This window comes from Copadichromis virginalis, linkage group LG20, assembly GCF_057382275.1.
Source record: "Copadichromis virginalis isolate Kocher_CV1m ecotype Utaka linkage group LG20, C_Virginalis_male_GT1.1, whole genome shotgun sequence".
In the NCBI taxonomy this organism is placed as follows: Eukaryota; Metazoa; Chordata; class Actinopteri; order Cichliformes; family Cichlidae; genus Copadichromis; species Copadichromis virginalis.
Window position 1 is genome coordinate 22,577,507 of NC_140637.1, and position 22,241 is coordinate 22,599,747.

The 22,241-nt window shown below is 40.5% G+C and overlaps 1 protein-coding gene across 3 annotated transcripts in view; it reads right to left on the reverse strand.

Moving 5' to 3' along the window:
• LOC146684820 (poly(rC)-binding protein 4-like) overlaps positions 1-22,022 on the reverse strand; it is a 36,493-nt gene extending 14,471 nt beyond the window's left edge. Inside the window, exons 1-6 of one of the 3 annotated variants that reach the window (XM_085443097.1) lie at positions 21,966-22,022; positions 19,613-20,020; positions 6,210-6,399; positions 5,351-5,374; positions 3,989-4,021; positions 2,351-2,467 (exon numbers count right to left, since the gene is read on the reverse strand). In XM_085443097.1, coding sequence (XP_085299223.1) covers positions 2,351-2,467; positions 3,989-4,021; positions 5,351-5,374; positions 6,210-6,317 — 282 coding nt within the window. In that variant the 5' untranslated portion in view covers positions 6,318-6,399; positions 19,613-20,020; positions 21,966-22,022. Of the gene's footprint in view, positions 1-2,350; positions 2,468-3,988; positions 4,022-5,350; positions 5,375-6,209; positions 6,400-19,612; positions 20,075-21,965 lie in introns of those variants that run through there. The other 2 variants (XM_085443099.1, XM_085443096.1) reach the window with 2 other exon arrangements.
• Positions 22,023-22,241: the final 219 nt, after the last annotated feature.

The following is a 22,241-nucleotide window of genomic DNA, read 5'->3' on the forward strand; positions in this document are numbered from 1 at the left end:
GAAACTGGATTTTGAGACTGAGTTGATGAGTGTTTTTATAGTGCAGGTAGCAAAACATCCATCTGATCTGCTGTGGGTGGAGATCGAGGTATAAATTAATGAACAGTGTCTCTCTGTGAAGCTTTGAAATGTAAATATGCTTCCCATCAGAGTTCAACCAACAGCAAATCTGACAGAATGCAAAACATGCAGCTTGACTTGAATGGTTTGCACTCGGGCCAGTCTGTAAAATCAGCAGTTTGCCATAAAAGGGGACAGCATGTGTGTGTAGCCTTATGGGATTTTACTCATGAAGAAAACTGTATAATATGTCTAATATCGCTCAACTTTAAAATTTGAAAAGCATATTCTGGTGTGCCTCTTGTGAATCTCTGCTCCGCGTCTATATTTATCAAGGCAGATCGGGCTCTCTGACGTCTCGTCTCATTAGAAGATGCACACACGGCTCATCTGTACAATCACAAGACTCTCGGCGTCATTCTCTTGATTTGATCTAAAAATACGAGCCACATCTTAACAAGTGTGAACGTTTTGATACTTTCCATAGAGAAGAGAGGCTCTTAAAGCAAAATTGGTGGAATTAAGATGGCTGGTTATACAAGCGCTGCTCACACAAAGGGTTCCTCAGCTTAAATCCCCAAAGCATATTGTGCTGCTGGTGGGGTAAGGGCTCTAATACAGAGAGATTATGTGGCTTTTATGCATGCTGTGCTTCAACACCTGAAAACAAATTACATGTATGAAAGTGTAGCGAATTTCCTGATCATTAGATCACTGCATTTGCACAAATGTGGCAGCAGCTGGGGAAAACATGAGCTATAAATCACGTGAGCATAAAACTCACACAACTGATCAACAGCCAAACTGGAAATGAGTGAGGTCGAGCCGCTCTGTAATCACAAACTGTTGAGACAGAAACAAAAGCGTATACTAATAGTCAGTGGCCCAAATTTATACTATTTCCCTTTTGGTTTTAATTAAAAGTGTCAGACATACAATAACTCAGCTATGGTGGAAGCAGTGCACAGTGGGTCAGCCAACATGTTGCCATGGAAACTCAGGCGTTTCAGGGTGAGTGTGAAAGATCTTTAATGAATACTGCACTGTGCTCCCAGCCAGAGTATGTTTACTGAAGGCTGCCGACCTGAGCAGAGAGCACCTGTTCCGTTGCTCGTATCTGCTGCGACGCTAAATCACAGCGAAGGCGGCTCTCATTCCACCATATTAATTAGCACTGTGATAGACAGCCACCTTGGGGATTAATAGCATGAAGAAACTGCCGTACTTCACCTATAGATGACGAGAAGTGTACGACACATTCTCATTAATGAGTACAAATTAGCAACATTTTCCTCTTTTAGTACCCGGACGGTTCATAGCACTCCAGAAAAGCATAAAGAAAATAACAGGAAGGAAATATAAATGATAGATGTAATCCAACAGCTTGCTGCACGTCATTTATAACGACATTCTTGCAAAGGTCTGAATGGTTTCGCAACAGCAGTTACATCCACCTATTCAAGATTTTCATCTGCAGAGTAATCTAATATGAAAGCACATCAAGAGCTATGCAATATAGTCAGTTTTTTTTCCCCTTCCATCACTGCAGTTTAGAGTATAATCGATAGCGATAAAAGCACATTAGTGGTAAAGCAGAGATGAAGCACAGGAAATGATTTCTTGTACTAATGTGACGAAATGGCTTCTTTCACTTTTTCCAGGTTCAGCAAACAAGATGTTATGGCTTCACTAAGAATTAGACAACTTCAAAAGGCAAACTGCACACATTTTCTGATTTCAGGTTGGTCTCCTACATGACAAACCTTCATATGCATGCAACTATTGTAAAATAAATACATGAACTCATTTCATCTGAGTGTCACAGCAATGAATAACAGGCCTCATTTTAGCTTACAAACCTCTTAATATATACATAGTGCTGTATTACCCCAACAGAGCACTTGGCTGTCAGAGAGCAGGCTCATTGTCTGTAAAACTCCCTGCTGCTAAGACTGCTGGGAGACTTCCCATGATGCACTGAAGATTCTCCTCCTCTCCCTTCGTCTCACCCCCTGTGTCTATAGGCTGCAACTGCATATCATAACTTTGTCTTCTCTCTCCCATAGTTTATGTTTTGTCCAGTTTTTTGTTTTTTCTCTTTGCGCTTCTTCAAATCGTTTCTTTGCCCTCACTCCAACCAGTTATGGCTGTCCCTTTGAGTGGTTCTCCCAGAGGTTTCTTCCTGTTTTGCCAACAGCTTGCTCACTTGTAATATATTATATACTAAAACTCCTTAAGAAAATGATTGCTATAACTCAGCAGTATATAAATAAAAGTGAAGTAAAAATACCTCCTCCAGTTTGTATGTGATCATGGTAAAAGCTCTGAAGACGCTGTCTGTGGAGCCCGTGATGGTGATGATCCTTTCAGGACAGGATCCCTCTGAAATGTTGACTCGTGCGCTGCTCTGTTGAACCAGAAGTCAGCAGGTTATTTAAATTTCAGTAAAGGAATAGTTGGAAAATAAGTCCTTTAGCATTTGTTCTGTATAACAGTTGGAGGTGTGATGCTATATTTAAGGTTATATACTTAGCGTACGAACTTAGCGTAGTGTAACTTGTGAAGAGGAACAGGCCTGTTCCAGCTTTTTGGACAGCCTGGAGACACTTCAGTGATTGCCCCATTTCCACTTTTTTAGCTAATCTTCTCACAAATTTATTGGAAACAGGGAAGATAGAGCTGGCCTAGTGGATGCCTTTAGCACACTGTGTCCCATTTATGCAATACATAACATAAAGTGTGAAAAATGCTGAACTTTTTACCTTTGGTTGCTGTAGCCCCATAGTTAACATACAAACACAAATAACATATCCGTCCTGTTTTCTTACTCTTGACAACTAAAAATATGATACACATTTCCCCAAATTTCAGCTCGTTCTTCTTGGTCTGTTCTAAAGTGGCAGTACAGCTCATAATTTTAGAGAAAGTAGAGTGATAATGACATAACATTGACATGAGAAGGTGACGCTGTTTCTGCCCTCGTCTTCTTCCATTTTGTATGCTGGCATTTCTGGGTAAAGTGAGCAGACACAGGACTGTGTTCTGACCTCTGGGACATTTTCTCCAGGCAGCCCACTGACTCATTCCCTCCACTGTGACTGTAAGGCCCAGTGAGGACTGACAGGATGAGGCTCATATAATTGGGAAGTAACAAAAGGCCAGAACTGCCAAGCTAGATGGATGGATGAATGGATGACTACCACTAGTGAGAGGTTTGTCCCTTGTCCCATGACCTAACTATTCTTCTGTTTATCCGTATACCTCATAAAATACGACATAAAACCTTAGCAGCAAGAGAAAGAATCAAATGTGCTGTAAAGTGTCAGCCTAATTACTTTCTAATACAAAGAGTTATCCAAGCCGCATTAGTTTGGCTGCACCCTTGAGATTTATAAAGAGGGAATAGAGGAGCAGACATAGAAAAGAGGAAGTTGTTTTAAGCAGGAAAAAGAAATAGAAAAGAAAATTGAGAGAGAGAGCAGCTAGATGAGGTGCAGTGAAGAGAAGAGAGGGAGGACTTAAATTGAAAAAGGTGCTGTTATTGCCCAAAAGGCAATTCGGACAATGCACCTGTTCTGTATGCTTTTCAGACTCAAACCTCCAAAACAAGAAGAGAGAACTGAGCTGTATTATTATTATTACATGCAACTGCCAGAAAGCCTGACCAGTATTAGACGGCCTCTTGAGATTAAATTATGTTTTCTCTGGAGATGAACATACTGAGGGCCTAAAATAACAGAGATCTAGTGACTTCATGTCTTGATGTAAAAGATGGGGACAAAGTGGTGCACGGTAACAGCTAGTCACATCAGAGAAGCTGCATTCACTAGTCTCAAATGACACAAAAACATAATAATTAACACAGCAGAATGCTAAACAATTCTATTGAATGGTGTCGGAATGGTGATCGAAATCATGGACACTGTACCTCTTCCCGTATTCGTTTCACAGTCTCTCCTTTCTGAAAAAAGATAAAACGAAGGACAGCTTTAAACAGATGCAAATGTGCTTCAGTTCACCAAACAGTTACAACACATTGTTAGGCAAAATCTGCCATTTCTAACCACGTTAGATGGAAATTGCTCAGAAAAAAAAAAAAAAAAGCATCGATAAGGCTTCAGTCTGCAGTGTATGCAGCGATGTTGTCATTTGCACTAACTTTGCAAAAACATATCAAATATACAGCATCTGAGCATATGAAGGAAATGTACACCTGCTGTAACGGCTGTGCTCGCAGCGCGTGTGAAGAGCTCCTGCCAGCGACAATAACATTTTGTCAGACTTGTGTCACACTGCAGCACATCCTCCGCTGATTTTTTGATTGCTTCGTCTCCCCTCTGCTATTTTATTTTGGCTCAACTTCATCCAACCTGTCATACCTCTGTTCACACTTTCGTGCAGCAACTGACGACCACTTTCTTTCACCAGTACCAAAAGCAATGTCATCTCACACCTCGGCAAACACTGTTGTTTATGATCTCGGGAAACGTATTACTTGGAGTCTATTGTGACTGTGCTGCTGGTGTTCTATTGATGGGGAAAGGATGAGAGGTTTTCCCAAAGAGATAGGAAGGGGAAAAAAGGCTGGAGGGTGGAGCAGTTATTATTTAGACAACTTATTAGCTCGAGTACTTCAGACAAAGTGCCTCCCACTCTGTCGAGCTGCACAGTATGCCCCATATTCAAATGCTTTCACCCGCTTCCTTTTTTACATTTTCTGTTGTCCACATCCATTGCAAAATCATTCTTTCCAGCACTTCACAGTTTTCTATATTCCTCTATTTTTCTTCTTTCATCCATTGTGATGCCTTTTGTAGGTGCAGAAGGCTCGATAGTAGGGGCTACTGAAGCAACACAGTCTCAATAGGCATTTCCTAGCAGACACTAAAAGTGCCCACAAGGGGCCAACTGTAATGCAGTATGTCTTTGGAGCTCAGTTTCAACAGGAGGCTTGCAGTCAGTGCTCTAATGTTTTTGTTTGATGGATTACTATGGCGCTTTGTGAAAGGTGGGGGAGGTCTTAAGAGGGTTGGTTGAAGACAATTACATTTAGGATGGGAATATTCAGAACAGCAAGTCTTTGTTACAGAGCTTTGTGTTCTGGTGATTCAAAACAAAATCAAGGCAGAGGGAAATTATTCTGCAGATGCTTTGAATGATGGAAAATGGCTACTGAGTTATATAAGAGCAAAACATCACCCATATATTTTAAATCACTGTTTTTTTAATGATTATTCCCTTTATATATGCAGATATGTTTACGAGTAGAATTAAAAATAGGAATTCTCACCTTTCCTATGATGCTGCCAACCTCCTGAATGCAAAGGGATGAAGATGATAGAGCATAAATAGAAACCAGGGAAAAAGCAAAAACTGATCACCCTCATAGTAACTGTTTATTTTTAGCATGTATGATTATGAAAAAAAAAAAAACATTTTCACAGGACTCTGTGCACCTGTGAAAAACTAAGTACACCCCATCATTCAGTACCTTGTAGAATCACCTTTAGCAGCAATAACTTAAAGTAATCGTTTTCTGTGTGACTTTATTTGTTTAGGATTTTTGCCATTATTTTCATTGAAACACCTTGATTTTTTTTACAGCCATTTGGTTGTGACCCTTTTTTGGCCAAGCTTTGACGGCCTCTGTTTCACTCTTTGAAACCAAAGAGTGACTCCGAGATGGCCAGTTCCTGTGACTGCAGGACCCGTTCATCATGTTTGTGCTCATAGGCTTTGTTTGGTTCTTGACACATGTGGCTTGGAGTTTCTGTAAGCATCGCACGGTCTGACTTTAGGGTGAATTTGCTGGGATGCCCACTCCTGTAAAGACTGTGGTATTGTGTTAACACGCAGCTGAATCCTGGAGGCCAGCAAGCTGCCAGAACTTGTGCTTTTACAGAGGTGCTCACTCTTTGTCATAATCAATTAATCAAATGCATTTGATTATCAGTGCCTGGCTGCTGTTTGCCCTCTTAATTCCGGTGGAAACAGTGAGGGTGTGCTTAGTTTTTCGCAGGCCTGCCTATCACATAATCCCGTGAAAGCTTTTTATTTTTCACATGACTGTGATGTGTGAGGCTGTGACAAATCTTGTGCTTGAAAATGCCTTGAGTGCTGAAGCATGCGTGCATTCATTCATAAACAACCTTTCCATGCATGAGCAGTCGTAGTGTGAGGGTCACTCCCAAGCCCCCGTCGCCAAAGTCCTGCTCACAGTTCATGGTGATGTGGGAGTGGCACTCAGGGAGACGCATGAACAAGGCTCATTCGCTGGTCACACAGTCAAGCGAAGGCCAGCACTCGTTCTGTGGTTGTCCGAGATCGTTCAGTGCTGCTCTGGGAGAGAACAGAATTCAGAAAATATGATTCTTAATTATTTTTGTGTCTGTAACATTTCCTCCCTACCACACATATGCTCATGCATACACTATTGTTTCTAGCTCATGGATTTCTGAACAAACATTATAAATACTTGAAGAGAAAAATTAATTCAGCAACATCATTCACTGAGCACTATGTGGCACTATTATAACTAATGGTGTTCTCATTCATTTCTGGGAAATTGGATGCTTGTGCTGTATCTAACTCTATTGTTTACTAAACGATAATTCTGGAAGATCAAAAAAATTCAGATAAATGAGGACAAATCAAAGCGGAAATCAAACACATTTGTGACACGGAAGAGCTTTCAGGCATGTAATTGTGAGCATCTCGGTGAGAAAGTTGTTCATTAGTTCAAGTCGATGTAATATCGATGGCGAAATTCATAACAAAGTCCTAATGAACACCACTGTGCATGCAGGGTATTGACCAGGAGCACCAGCAGTGTCAGCGATGCTGCATCTCATCATAGCTTTGGGATTGGAAGAGACTGTGGGTGGCCATCGATGACTAACTGTGTCTTCATTACCTGACAAGCAGTTTCTCTCACAGCAAGCTGAGTGACTTTTAAAATTGGATGTAACAAAGAAAAAAAAAAAAGAAGAGTGTAGCAGGAGATTCATGCAAAGTTAATCAAATTCATAAAATGGAAAATGTTTGGGGCTTCTTTGGGGATCTGATTTTATCTGCTCCATCACACTCGGATGGAGGGGAAAAAAAAGTGTTATGGCGAAGCGGAGCAGAATTTATACACAGACAGCAAATTAGATGCATCTGTAGTCATCCCAGGATGACATTGTGGCAGCAGCTTTGTGCATGCCAGTTATTTGACAAACCGAATGATGATTAATGCCTGAGTCACCTGGATGCTTACAGTCTTAGCATGACGTGCATAATTAGTTCACTGAGTCATTTTTGCTTCCTCTTGTTATTTTTTTTTTTATATTGCCTTACATTTGTCAGCATGGAGAGCAGAAGTGCATGTACAAGGGTGAAAGATGTGGATTGCTGCATCTAAATAAAACTGTTTCTTATTAGTTTTAGAACTTTCCAGTTTCCAATTTTTTAACAAAGTGAGCAACAATATTTTTTTAGTCTAAACTAACTAGCTAAGGTTGGCATCATGTACCAATCAATAAATTAATAATTGGTGTATAAATGTTGAACATTTGTGAAAAATGTTGATCACAATATCACAGCAAGAAGAAATTGGATCATTTTATTTTATTTTATCCTTGTTGATTAGAATAATAACGCTTTGGCTAAAAGCTAATGTCAATTAGTGAGCATCGTCAAGAGCAAAATGGCAGGCTTTAATGTTTCCAAGTTAATCATCTTAGATTGATGTGTTAGCAGGCTATATACTAATTAGCACTAATCCCAAGCTACAGCTGAGGCTGATGTCATTATTGTTACTGCAGTATTCTTAAAGGTTCAATAAATGAGATTATGAATATTGATACAACAGCACATGGCTCTTTGCTATGTAGATATGAATTAGTAAAATAATGATCTCTTAGCAAATAGTGAAGTCACATTTATAAAGAGGCTACTTCAGCGAGAGGCTGCTCACTGCACATGACACTGGCTCAAGCCCCATCCCCACCCTAACTCTAACCACACAGACCCATTTGGCTCTGCAGTGAGCGCCATTTGAAACCAGGAGCCCTGCTGTTAAACCATCCCTGTGTTTTGTTTTGTTTTGTTTTAAGAGAAAAGTGGTAATAAAGGCGGAAAGGTGGAGCACAGTTCAAAGCATTCAGTCAACTCAGACCCCATAAAAACTGATAACAGAGAAAATTTTAATTAATGTATTTATATATCACCCAACTTAAGTGCACTTGTTTTATCTCGGTTTTACTGCTCTGCTTTACTCTCTGTTTTACAATGTGTCTGCCTCCTCTGTGAAGGAGTAGAGTTAGCTTAATTAACATATCACCATCTTCCCCTAATCTCTACAGAAAAAATACATAAAAACAATGCTTCCCAAGCATCCTGCAAAACAGCGAGTATTGCTGAGCAGAAACTCCCAAAAACAAGCTTGGTGATGGTGGCAAATGGAAGCAATAACCAACAGACGGTAATAGCAACAATCGACCCCTTGGATAATAAAGTAGGCTTAAACCACAACCAGCTGCATCAAATGATTCTTTGTGGGGCTTCATAGCACATAACAATTAAAGCTCAAATTTATAATAAAGAGTTTTTTAAAAACACTATTCCTACATGATATTTCCAAAGTGTAAATATTATTTTCTCTATTCTGTGATCTACTATAGAGCTACATTTGTGCTTACCAATTTCACCCATATCAATATATCTGTGCTCCTATCTTCCTTAGAAATTATATAACTACTTCTTTGGTCCAGTGGACTAAAAAAATTCGATACCTTTGACCCTACAGTAGAAAACCTTTTCAGCGGCAGAGTGAGCATTTATTCTGTGGTTCAGAAATTGTTATCATTTTCTTTAAGAATGTCATTAAGAATAACAAAATTATCTCCTTTGACTCTTTATTTGAAAAGTATAAAATTTGCTATGAAAAATTCAAATGTCCCTTTAAAGCAGTCCTGTAGACAGTTGCTAAAGATCAAACCAAAAACCTTAAAGTTCCTTTTTTAAACCTGTAAGACAAAATCCAACACATTAATCATGCAATACTAACTAAGATAAAAGATGCCTGAAAACAATGCCGCTTGGGATCTCATTATTAGCTACATTTACATGCCAACTTCACTAGTTTCTCTGAGTATTAACTGCCAAAAAAAGTTCTGAATCTGTAATTCAAGTCATCCAAGATGACACCAATCACAAGCAACAATGGGCCATAAGTTAAGGTAATCTAATTTCATTTAAAAAAATATTTAGACTTCAGTCTTTGAGCTACACAACAACAGTGATCCTAACACTTGTATGGCAACAACTGCTGTGTCACGCAGATCAAATGATTTGGGATGTAATGCACTTTTAGCCCAGTGCTTAACTCGAATGAGATGGAAGGCTGCCTGTCCCCATTCAGTGGATCAATGAAGTCATGACCTGCTCTGAAATGAAGAAGGTGAGATACTCTGTTTATGTTTCACTTAAGAATATATATATTACAGAGTGTTTTCTTTTCTTCACTGATTATTGCTTAGGTGTAAACAACTTGTACTTTATATAGACACCTTAATTTCCATGCACTGTAAATCTGTTGTTTTCTATTTTGCTTTTGTTATCTTTCTTTATTGCAAGGAGGCAAACAATTGTTAAGTGTTTAAATAACTAAGTTTAACTGAGTGAGCATTGCCTCTAAAACAGCCCAGGGGAGGCTACATGGACCCATTAGCTCAACTAAGTTTTGAAAAACAAATGAAGAAAAAAGCAATGCATAAATTTATAAATAATGATGTTTGAGAGTTTTATATAATTTAATAATAATTTAGCAGTATGCACTTTCATATGACTGATAGCTAACCATCTAAGGTCTACGCCATCATAACCCTAACCCTGCACTTTGGCATGTCAGTATCAACCATTGCTAGCAAAATGGTGCTTTGCAATATCAAAGAAAAACAAACACCTGAATCCTAAAATATCTACTGAGGTGATCTAAAGTGTAACACTAAATGTAATTCAGAACATTTGAGCTTTTTTAGGTATTATTTTACATAGTTTAAAGGTACCAGTATGACATCATATACAATCTAAAACCCTTCTGTGACATTTACAGTAAAATGTATCCACACAGCATAGAAAAATATAAGCATGATTAATTTGTTGGCTTCAACCTATTTTCTTAAACGTATCAAACCGTCAATAAAATCCACATAACTGAACTGTTGGGATTAAACTGGAATATAGTTTAAACTCTGCACTTTCAATACAAGTTGAAACGGAGACTCTCTGAGACTGCTGCATCTTTGGAGTCAAGCATGTTCATTGACTCCAAAGGGTTAAAAAAGTTGAAATTAAACTTTTGCTACTGTATCTTAAGTAGTTCTGAAGCTGTGACAACATTTGTCCACAAACAGGCAGACAAACGCCTGTCCAGCAGCTTTATGGTGGTTCTTCAGTGTCTTGGGGACTACATTTTTGAACCATGACACACATGCACTCAGAGGGCGAAAACAACAACAGCTACGTTTTTGCAGCTAGTAATTAACGTCTCCCCTTTGACTCATCAAGGCCACTTGTCTGCCAAACACATTCCAACCAGCCTACAGTGCTAATGCATACCAGCCTACTGCTGCAGTCCTTCTGACAATGCCTGACTTATGTGTGTGCGTTTATAAATCTACATTCTGTCTATACATTTGGTGAGCTATAAGAGGAGATCATGTTTAATAAATGGCTGTTATTTTAGAGTAGATCCTATTCCGCAGTGACTTGTTGTAGGCAGGTTTATTGCTTTTACTTAACGTGCAAGGACATCGCTGTTTGTTTGATTTATTAATGCACTGGATGCCTGCAAAGACATGTTCAAATACTTGCACACAACCTTCTTAAGATGTCGCAGAGGTTGACTGTCTCTGTGAGCTTTATATTCCCACCGTGGCCATGGCACGTCTAACATGCTAGCCCATCAAAATGTGGCAGGAAGTGGAGCGGAGTGCCTTTGTGCTGGATTCAGTTGCATCAAATCAATCAGCCTTCATCTGCTTTTTTTTGAAAGTGATGCTCATTGGATTGACTTACAAAGCTATCAGTTAGGAGCTCATCTACATACAATTTCCATAAATATCAAACAGAGCCAAAGGGGCTGGAGATAAACAAAAACTGGAGCATTTTACTTGCCATCAGCTACAGATTTAAGGCTAAGTAATCATGACTTTAAAGTTGATCGATGCATCCTGAACACATGTGTTATCACAGAGCACATTTATGCAACCCGTAGGCTAACTTCATTATCTTTAGGCACTGAGGGGCATGGCTAAAATGTTAGCACTTATTGCATTAGGAGTTAATGGTTAGAGGGATCATTATGTGCATCTCTGTGGGTTGATAACAAGGCATGTGCTCTGTGTCTGTGTGAGGGCGGTGAGTCTCTGAACTCTTCATTTCCAGAATCCCAAGCAGCACTGTTGCAGGATGAACAGAGCCCCTCTGTTCTAAATTAGACCTGGTAACAGAGAACACGGAATTAGCAAAGTGCAGACTGCAGCACTAGGCTGCCAAACTGCAGTCAGACTAGGAAAGAAAGGTGAAGAGTCCACCTACTGTTCTGCTCCTATGTCACTTATATTGTGACCTGGGTCTTGCTCTGCTTGACTGCATAAAGCATGAAAGAGCTTCAGTTATGAGTCACTGCTTTTATCCAGCCTTATATACACCGGATTAGGCATGACTTTGTAACACAAAGACTGAAAACAAATGACCATAAGAGTCCTTGGTTACTGTTGACTAAGTAAAAGTAGCCAGGTTCAAATAATTTTTTTTTGGGGGGGGGGGTTGTGATTTGGGGGCTGCTATGCTAAACTGACCGAGTATGTAATAGCAAAGGTCACCACTTTATTAGTTCATCTGGATGTTTACAAAAAGCAGTTTGGGTAATAACTGATTCAATTCAATTGTATCTATACAGCACCAATTCACAGCAACAGTCACCTCAGGGCACTTTACACTGTAAGATAAAGACTTTCCAATATTAAAGGTAAGAACCCCAAACCCTTATCAGCAAGCACTTGGCAACAGTGGGAAGGGAAAACTCCTATTTGCCAGGAAGAAACCTCCAGCAGAACTGGGCTCAGGAAGGGGCAGCCATCTGCCGTATCGGTTGAGGGGAGAGGGGAAAGAAAAGATGTTGGGGGCATAAGAAGAGATAATTTTAGCCTTGCTAGCAGCTTGGCTTTGGGAAGGCAATGCCTACACCAAAATATCTCAACAAATAATTCTAGTGGTCATGTATTCTCCTAATTTTGGTTATTCTAACTTGTTTTTACGACATCACTAGGCTGACTTTTATGGATTTTACTGAAATCATTTTTGCACAGATACAGACTTTCCTTCTCGCTTGTGTCTCTGTCACTTTTTGCTTACTAGTATCGCTATACTGCTGAACTGTTGGATGGAGCTTTTGCATTAACATTTGTGATTCTATGGACATTTGTGTGAAAAATACTTAAACTAATCACATTCTCATTAGCCTTAGCTGTCCTTTTGGATTAATGCAAATGATCATGTCAGCATGCTAAATTCACACGAGAAGAACAGAGCTGACGAGCCCCAAAATGGAGGCCAATGTGGAAGCGTATTAAACCTCCTCTGGTTTTAAAAAATTAGTTACGTTTGAATGGAAGTCAATGGAAAATGACCCTTTATATTTCACCTCGGTATTCCTGATGAATTTATGACTGTCAGTTGCTAATTTTGCTAAGTTATTCATGTTATTAGCTAGGTTCAAATTAGTGAATACAACAAAATGGTCAAATAACTGTTTCCATTAGTGTAAAAAAACAGCAGTGGCAAAGCAGATTATGTTTTAGAGTGGTCACTTCTTGTGACTGACAAATTACTAATGCTCAGCTCAAAACCACTTAAATAGAATTTACTAATCGTTGATGTTTTGTGGCCTATTCCACCATTTATATACAGTCTATGGCTAAAGTAGATCATTTAAGTAGGACAATCTGCGTCCTTTCAGTATTTTCACTATCAATATGTAAGATTAAGTTGAAGTTTTTTGCTCAAAGGAACAATTTTAGCCTTGTTGTCTTTATGAAAGTTGGTGTCTTCAAAATACTTGTAAATCTTTCCCACAGTCATTAACTGAGAACATATAGCACAGACAACATGACAACGAATAAAAAATCGACAGAAAATCCCAACACCACGCTTGTTATTAAAAAGATGTAACAATGTAAAATTATCCTTAAAGTTAAATCGAGCAAGAATCCAGAGTTGGTGTTTTTTTGTCAACCGTCCATAACCTCAAAGATATCATGGATAAAAGCAATCGGCATACATCCCCTGACAGCAACCACAGTTTTTTTTCTTTTCCTTGCCAGATTTTCAGGTGCTTCCACTACAGAGAGTCTGTCAAGATGAAAAGAATGTTTTACAGCGGGCTTGTTTGGAGGACTGGGCACCTGTTCTGAGACAACCGTATCCCTCACACAATCCTGGCAAATAGGCGATTCTGGGCTGGCTTAGAGGAAATGAAGAAGGATGTGCCTGGTCTCCATGGTGAACAACAGAAACAGGGTATGCCCCCGCCTCTCCATATGTGGGACCGGGGGTATTGTGTGTCTGCTCCATCAACACGCATAGGCGAAGAGGACAGGGTGTCCCTCGGGTGGGCACATATGGAGCAGTAAGTGGGAGGGTGTCAATGTGTGTACACACGCACAGTGAGAGTACCAAGAGGTGAAAGACCATTTACACATATGTATACCCCCCCACCCCAACATTCATATGCCTATGTGCCCCAAAACAAAACTCAAAACAAGACACACACACAGCTGCTGGGATGAAAGGAGTCAACAATCCACACAAGACACACACATACAGACAGTGTCCAGTGGAAGCACAACAGCGGACAGGCTTTGATCTACTCAGAACTTCCACAGGAAGACTTTATACACCCATCTGTCACGACAAACTCAAACTGCTGCGATGTTTGAGTACACGGGGTGACACAATGAAAGCGTCATCTCCTCAGACAATGATGAAAAAATACAACAGACAAAAGCAATAAATCTCCAGGCTCCTCTTTGCTACTGGTTAGTCGGTCTCCAAACTTACATGAAATGCACACGTCTGCTCGACTTACGTCTAAACAAACGTTCGGCCATTTTAAGCGTCTGTCTGTAAATCTGATTACTTACAGCAGAGGAGAGGGTGTGTGAAAGCACTAACATAGCTAATGACTGCATACTGAATAGAAATGATGCAAAGGCCTCTTGATCAAATAAACTCTATTCCTTGTAATTGAAATTTTCAAAGTGGAAGAGCTTGCTTGGATTAGCTTTAACCACATCACAGCAAATGGTCATTCCAAGATGCAGCACTTGTACCGCTTTTTGAGCAGCGCCACAGTGATGTCAACACATCTATGTGACTGTGGAATTTTTAAGTGAAATTTTTGCCTTTGTACAAATAAAGCGTACGATCTCATGAATGCTTTCAAATTCTCTTTAAGCTGCAGCTAATAGTAAAAACATCATTAAAGTTTAAACCTCTGCTTTAGCGCTACAGCGTTGTGTGGTGACTCAAGAAAAACTTTCTTCTAGTCTTCAGTGAGGAGCTGCTAAATCCTGATCAGACCAAAGAAACATTTTGCATCACCCACGTTAGATTATGAAGAAAAAAAAAGAAGAAAAACTACAATAAATTGACAGTAAATCCCTTTCAGTATAGTTCAGCAACATATATTGCAAGAATAATGAGCACTCGATTGAAGAATTAAACGGTTACACCAATACAGCTGCACTTCCATAACCTCTCCAGGGTCGAGAGGCAAAAAAAGAGAGAGGAGAAGAGGGCTTTAGTTGTGAAATAGGAGAGGCTTGAAATTAAAGAGTAGTGTTTCATCTCTCGGCATGTCTGTCTCAGCTCTGTCACATATAATGGGAGGGGTCAGCCCTTGGCACAGAGGGGACTGTCCTCTGCTATCAGCCCACCGCTTCATCTAGCGTTAAAGCATAACCGTGTAAGCCTGCAGTTCAAGTCGCCTGTCAACCGCAGGGCTCCAGAGAGGGTCATCAGGCCCCCGAGCTGTCGGCTGCTCCTGCAGCAGAGAGAACGGCCAGCGGTCACATTCACTACGGCCACCGCGCCTAAATGTGGGCTGACGCTGATAAGATTACCCCAGGGCAGTGTGTTTTTAAAACATTCAGTAAAACTACAAGATTTCTGATTTTATAAACAAAGCCGCTGAAAAGCTGTCTTCACAATGAACGCGCCTAATTGAAAATCCTGCGATAACACGCCTTCTGAAACTTTGTGGGTTTGTCAGCTGGGTGGTGGTGCGGGGTAATACATTTGTAGCCATTTATACACACAATAATCTTATTCACACAAGCTGTAGAGCCACTGTTTATTTACATCACTGATATTGGAAACGGCTGCATTTTAAAAGTGGCAGGAATCGTTACTGTCAAGGCTTCTTCTTGTCATTGCAACTTACAGTCATGTCAGTTTGTCTATACAGCTTAGACACAGACAGCTTTCTGTGGCAGAATCTGCATACTTACAAGGGAACCCGGCAGCTAATGAACAGCAGTGTAATTGACATACTAGCACGGGAGTCTATAAAATGCCATCAGTTTCTCTCACTGTCAGGGTGGAGCAGTATTTATTTAGTTCTGGCTCAATGGGGATTAATAAGCATATACCCTTGAAGGAATGTGGCCACTCTGCGATTGATCAGTTCTAGATGCAGTTGTTTTTTACAAAGAAACACATCCCCTCATTAGGTAAACCCCAATCCCTCCCTTCTTCTCATTATTGCCAGTGGGGGGAAAAAAACAACAACAACACAAACATGCAGATAATGACCTTATAAGGAGATGTTTGTGGGCTGTCAATTGTTATATATATGCATATATATATATGCATATATGCCATGTGGCTGTTGGACCCAGGCACAGCGTGCCACTGTCTGAGCCTGTATTTACACTGGCTTTAGTTAGCATAGGGACAGTGGGGCCCAGGCATACATATTGTACAACTGTCATTTAACTGTCAAATCCCCCAACAAAAAATAAACAAATAAATAAAAATCTGGTTTCAAACAAAAATCTTCAGCATATTTCATATGCTGTCCCCGAGTGTTTATCCTTCTGGATACAACATTGAAATTTTCTAATCATTTGCCTTGCCTCTCCTTACAATGGCGTGTCTCTTATTATCAGAGAGCTCCTACTAGGACCATATATCATTTTGAATGGCTTTTTGGCATGGTGGAGAATACACTTTGGCAGGGTATTAACTCCAGCTTTTATCCCATCCTTCTTATTGGATGAAGGTCACTCCCTCTATCTGCAAAATGACTTTTCTCTCTTCTCTTTCATCCCTGCTTTCCTCCCATCCTCCACACCAGGGCATGAGTCAGAGAATCTGACACCTCACAGGAGAGGAGAGTAGAGGGAGGAGAAAGTGAGCGAGATGGGAGACAAACTGAGGAAGAAAACAAGCAGAGATGGAGACAGTTGGAGGGAAGAGAGACAAGTTGATCAATATCTCGCAGAAACAAGGAACCTGAGACGATCTGGAGTGGCCCCCGCTTCCTTGAGGTACAAGACGCTGCATTAAACATGGCAAATCCATCAGTGCACAGATGGTGCAGGAATCCTCATCATAATTCTCAGCTGTGCAATGTCCTTTATAGTTTCGCACAGTTCGTCTGCAGGATTATACTGCTTGCAGCATCACTACGCTTAAGTTGGCTGACTCAATGGTGTATTATTTGACATAAAACATTACCGCGCGTTGAGCTGAAACTACGGATTACATAAGCTTCAAAACAAACTGAGCACAAACCCAAAAATAGTGCGGTCCCTGTTAAATATTTCACGCGCTAGGCAGCTGAAGGGGGGATAAAAAGCTTCTCTCCTTCTCTGTCGCATACAAACACACACACACATAGATGCAGATGGCCAATTGAAAGAAAAACCTCCATTTAGTGTTCTGTAGGGCAGAGCGGATTACTTCATGAAGGCAGTCTTTTAGCTTATTCGCACGACATACAGGACTTACTGGATTTGAGTGTTTAGAATACACCTATCATTACTTCTTAAGGCGCTCTGTAAAGACAGCATAAAAGGTCCTCTTTGACGGTAACTTCTGGACTAAATAAATCATGCTCATGAGACTCTTTGTGAGACACAACAGGAGAGTCATGAGGCTTGCTTGGTCAATCTTTGGAGCTCAGCACAGAGCTATCTTTTCATAGCAGGGACAGCCCGAAGCTCTGTCAGCCACTGGGTCTGTTTAAAGAACAGCAGTGAGGGTCACATTGTGTTAGAGAAGAAAGGGTCTCTTCATAGCAATACAAGAAGATTCAAAAAAGGCTCTCTGTGCTGTTTATATGCAGGGAGGGCGCCAGATCACAAATCAACAAGTACTCATGTAATGTTGTTCCATAGCTTTCTTGTGTCTCATGGTAAAGCATGAGAATAATAATGATCACAATAGGAGTACAGCCTCAAGTGTCTGTAGTTATTAGATAGTGACAAGCACAGGTTAATCACTCAAAAGCAGGTTAATTGCTACAGGGGATTTATCTCAAGTATTAGAGAGGAAATTGATATGTATTGAAAAAATGCTCCTGTGATACAACATCTAAATTAAAGCCTGAAAAAAGGCGATGATACTTCTAAGCTTCAAACACTGCAAGGTATTACAATTAAATTACTGCTGAAAAGCAGAAAAAAATAAGACAAAGATAAGTCTGTGATGCGATAAAATCAATAGAATAATATTGAAATCTGCATGCAATTTAAGCTGTTTGCTGTCCCATGCGCTGCTTTCACTACAGGAATGCTTTTCCCGTATTCTCCTTATGAGTAAAAAGTGATTGAATATCCCCTCATATCACTCTGCAGAACTCTTTATTAGAGTAAAGCTGCTGTGCTGAGCTACATTTACTTGATGACTGCAAAGCAAAACTAAGCATTGTGCCTTTTTTTACTCCCTCCTGCTGAGGGATTATTGGCAGTTCCCAGACGTTGGAGCAGCACGTGTCAGGTCTGGCTTCTGTTATTTATGAGGCCTCGCAGCCCCAGCCCTCACTCTGCAGCAGAGATGCAGGTGGGGTTTCATTATTGAAGATGTTCTTCCACTTCTTATTAGATCTCTGACTCTCAGAGTGCATTAAGGAATTGCAGCTGGACAGAGAATCAGCAATACATGATGGCCCACCTCTTTGCCCCCCAGAGTGTTTTTAAAAGATACGTGTGCCTCTTATATCAGACAAATTGTATGTCCTACTCCCTTCCCAGAAATAAATAGTGTTTGCACTCAAGCAGATGCCCCCGTTCACTACACACAGATGAAAAATCAGTTTCTTATTGATCTCGCCTTTGTCCTTTCAGAACACATATCTAAATCATGTTCTGCTCCTTCAGTAGAACCGCCATACAACGCACTGCATCCGAGCCAAACATCTATACTCTAAGTAATGTGCAATCCTCTAATTGTGCCCCCATTTCTCTCCGGATGTGAACATGCAAGATTCATGAGCATCTCCAGGCAGCAAGGATGATGATTTCCTAAATCGATGAGAAGGTCCACTCTCAGATGTTTTTTAATTGATTCTATTGTACTAAGGAGCCTAAACAATATGCTCAGATTATTGCAAAATGTAAATGAAACTGCAAGTGAAAACTGAAATACCAGAGCCAATATATTTGGAAGCAACAGCTAAATGAGAATAATCCTGTAAGGAGTACTGTTTAGGAACAGTGTGTGCACAATTGAGAGGAAAGTCAAAGAGTGTCATTTGTGTTATTGTTTAGAAACTTACAGTTGAGCAAATGTGGACGGATTCATACATTTAGGGTAAATTATAAACATTTCCAGACAAAATGCGTTTGCACAATATATACCCCTACGTAGGGGTCAGCTTGTTATGATAGTTCTTCCATGCGGTGCAATACAAGTGCACTTAGGCATCTTGGTGAATAATGGTGCTGTCACATACACTCGCTGCCTCAGCACCAAGCGGGCGCCCACAGTACGGGACTTGTTGAGAATGATCTTTGTGTTTCAGGACGGGCCTGGCCAACGGGGTCCACTTTCATTATCATAAAACCGTGCACACACACAAGAGCCCAATTGTCTCCCCGCTCTTACTGCTGTCCCCTGCTCATCTGGGGACTTTCTGCCATATGCTGGATTTAACAACCCAGTCATTTTACGGCTTCATTAATTCAGCTCCACACACAAATGATTTCATCCTACACTGTTCTCACATGAGTGCGCACGAGTAAAAACATTAGGGACTGTAGTAATTTAGAACGACGGCAGGAATTAGGCAGTTAAAGGGCCTGATTGTGGTTGTTGAGACGAATGTGTAAGCTAAATTGTAAATATATGGCTTGATGTAGGCCTAATTCGAGAAATAAGACACTATATTTGAAGCCGACAGCGAGCAAGAATGTCACGTATTGGATAAGAGGTGTTTTAAGTTGGAGAATAGGGAACTAGCTGTCCAAAAATGTGCCTTTCCAAATAAACCGACACTTACCTGATTTCATGCAAAGGTCGCAGTCAGCAGTTCCCTCTAAACTATCCCCATGGATCTGTGTTGGCCGGGCTTTGTATCCACATAGAGTCCAATGACACGGAGGTGTAGTGCGGACTGTCCTCCCGGAGTGTCAGCAGACTGGAGTGCAGAGCGCCTGTGCGCTGAGGAGAGACACACACACACACAGAGAGAGAGAGATGCAGGCAGCGACCACCCCGCTCACCCTGATAGCCAGTAACCGAGGCAGCCCGTGGGACAGAGCCGAGTGTTCTTTGGGTAAAAATCCTCCGGTTCAGCTGCTTCCAAGTGTCTGATATCTCTTCATCCCTGCCTCGGTCGGTGTGCTGCTTTTGTGATCCTTCCAGTCCTCACAGGACCTCTGCTGAGAGCGTGCCGCGCCTCTTCGCCCTGTGCGTCGCACCGCAGATTGACACACTCAAGATCACGAGTGCTTGCTCGGTCTCACTGTACACCAACTTGTCTCAGTCATAAAACGGAATCAGATGGAGAAATGCACAATGATCGGGAGAAGTTTCATACCTGAAGGGTATGCCAACTTAACCTAGTTTAAAAAATAAATAAATAAATAAATCACAAAATATTACATTACAACTGATTTTAATTAACCACCTTAAACATTATCCCGCTGAGTGCAAGGCAGATTACCCATCTTTGAGTACAGTTTCAGGCTTTAGGCTTTACATATCAATGATAACGGTAATCTTAATAATGCAAATATTTAGTCAATTTATAAAATGTGCAGATCAAAATTCACTGGCTCCAGCAAAGTTGGTGGCGCAGGGCTTAAATTTAAGCTTTCTTTTGAAGTTTTAAACCAGCAACTTTCTCTCACATGGCGCCATCTAGTGTCTATGTCTTGATATTGCTGTTGTTTTAAGCGTTTCTGCAAAGGTGAGGGGCACAGTAATAAACTGTGTATCATTTTAAATAATTCGCAGTATATACTCTTTCTGAAGTCACTTATCCTGTGAAGGGCTGGGACTGTGATGACTTTAAATTACCCTGATTTTTCACAAGTCTTGGCATTCCCTTCTAAGAAATGTGAAATTAACAACGTTAAAGTGGCAGAAGGAAGAAAATTTGTCTGTTTCACAACAAGCAAAAGACACCTACAGCGAATTTCACTTCACGAGAAACAGCTCATTAATTTAAAAACACTAGAGCAAGACATCCAGATAGCTCCCACCGCTCCTGAATGAAGGAGGAACCGTCTGGGTAATTTGAGCATGACATCTCCATCTATTTCACAAATTATCTCAGGTGGCTCTCATTCATGCCAAAGAATGAGAACAGGATGGATGTGAACTTGTATTTTTATTTCTAAATAACAGACTGTTATTCATTACTGCTTGGCTTTTTTTTTTTAAAACCAATGTCTCTGCACGCTGTTACATTTTGTTTCATCGTTTGATGGTGACATTTCGTCCTGGCTGAGATTCAAAAAGGAACAGAGCAGCTATGGTTCAGAAAGTAAATAAGACTTGTGGGAAAAGATATTTCCAGCAGATACATTCAAACAGCTTTTAAGGTTATTAAGAATTTATTTCCCTAAGGTATGATGGCAATTATGTCCTAGGGAACTGCTGGGCTTGAGCACATTTTAAACCCTTACAGTGTCACATGATTTACTGCGTGCTCTGAAAATGTTAACAAGGATCCAAATGCATGCACAAGCTAGGCAGACAGGAACTGCCCAATGTTTTTATCAAAACTGTGGTAAAAATAAAGTATGGTATGGCTTTCACAATCAGACTGAATGACAACGAGAAACAAGAATGTCATTCAGGGAGAAACCTTTGGAAAGACAGCTGTTATTTGTGTATGCCATTCATGATCTTGCCACTTATTTGGATACATCTGTTTAACTGATCATGAACGCAAATATTTAATCAGCCAATCACATGGCAGCAAATCAGTGGCCGCAAACATGGCAAGGCGACCTGCTGAAATTCAAACTGAGCATTAAAATGGGAAAGAAAGGAGCTTTGAACATAATATATTTGTTGGTGCCAGACAGACTCGTCCGATTATTTCTGAAACTGCAAAACTACTGGGATTTTCCCACACAACCATCTCTAGGGTTTACAGACAATGGTACGAAAAAGAAAAAATATCCAGTAAGCAGCAATTCTCTAGCTGAAAATGCGTGTTTTTAATGCCACAGGTATAAGGAGAATGGCCAGACTGCTTTAAGCCGACAGGAACAATAGACAATAGTAACTACAGTAACCTCTTGTTACGACCAAGATATGCAGTAAAGTATCTCTCAACACAAAACACACTGAGCTAGATGGGCTACAGCAGTAAAAACAAACAAACAACAAAAACACACCAGGTGCCTCTCCTGTCAGCGAAGAACAGGCTGCAGTTCACGCAGGGTCACCGAAATTGGGCAGCAGAGCACTGGAAAAACATCTCCTGGTCTGATGAGTCTCAAGTTCTGCTGTGACATTCGGATGTTAGGATCACAATTTGGCATAAACAACATGAAAGCAAGGATACAGTCTGCCTTTTATCAAAGGTTCAGGCTGCTGGCGGTGTAATAGAGTGAGAGACATTTTACCGGCACACTTTGGGGCTCGTAGTACCACCTCATTGTGTAAACTCC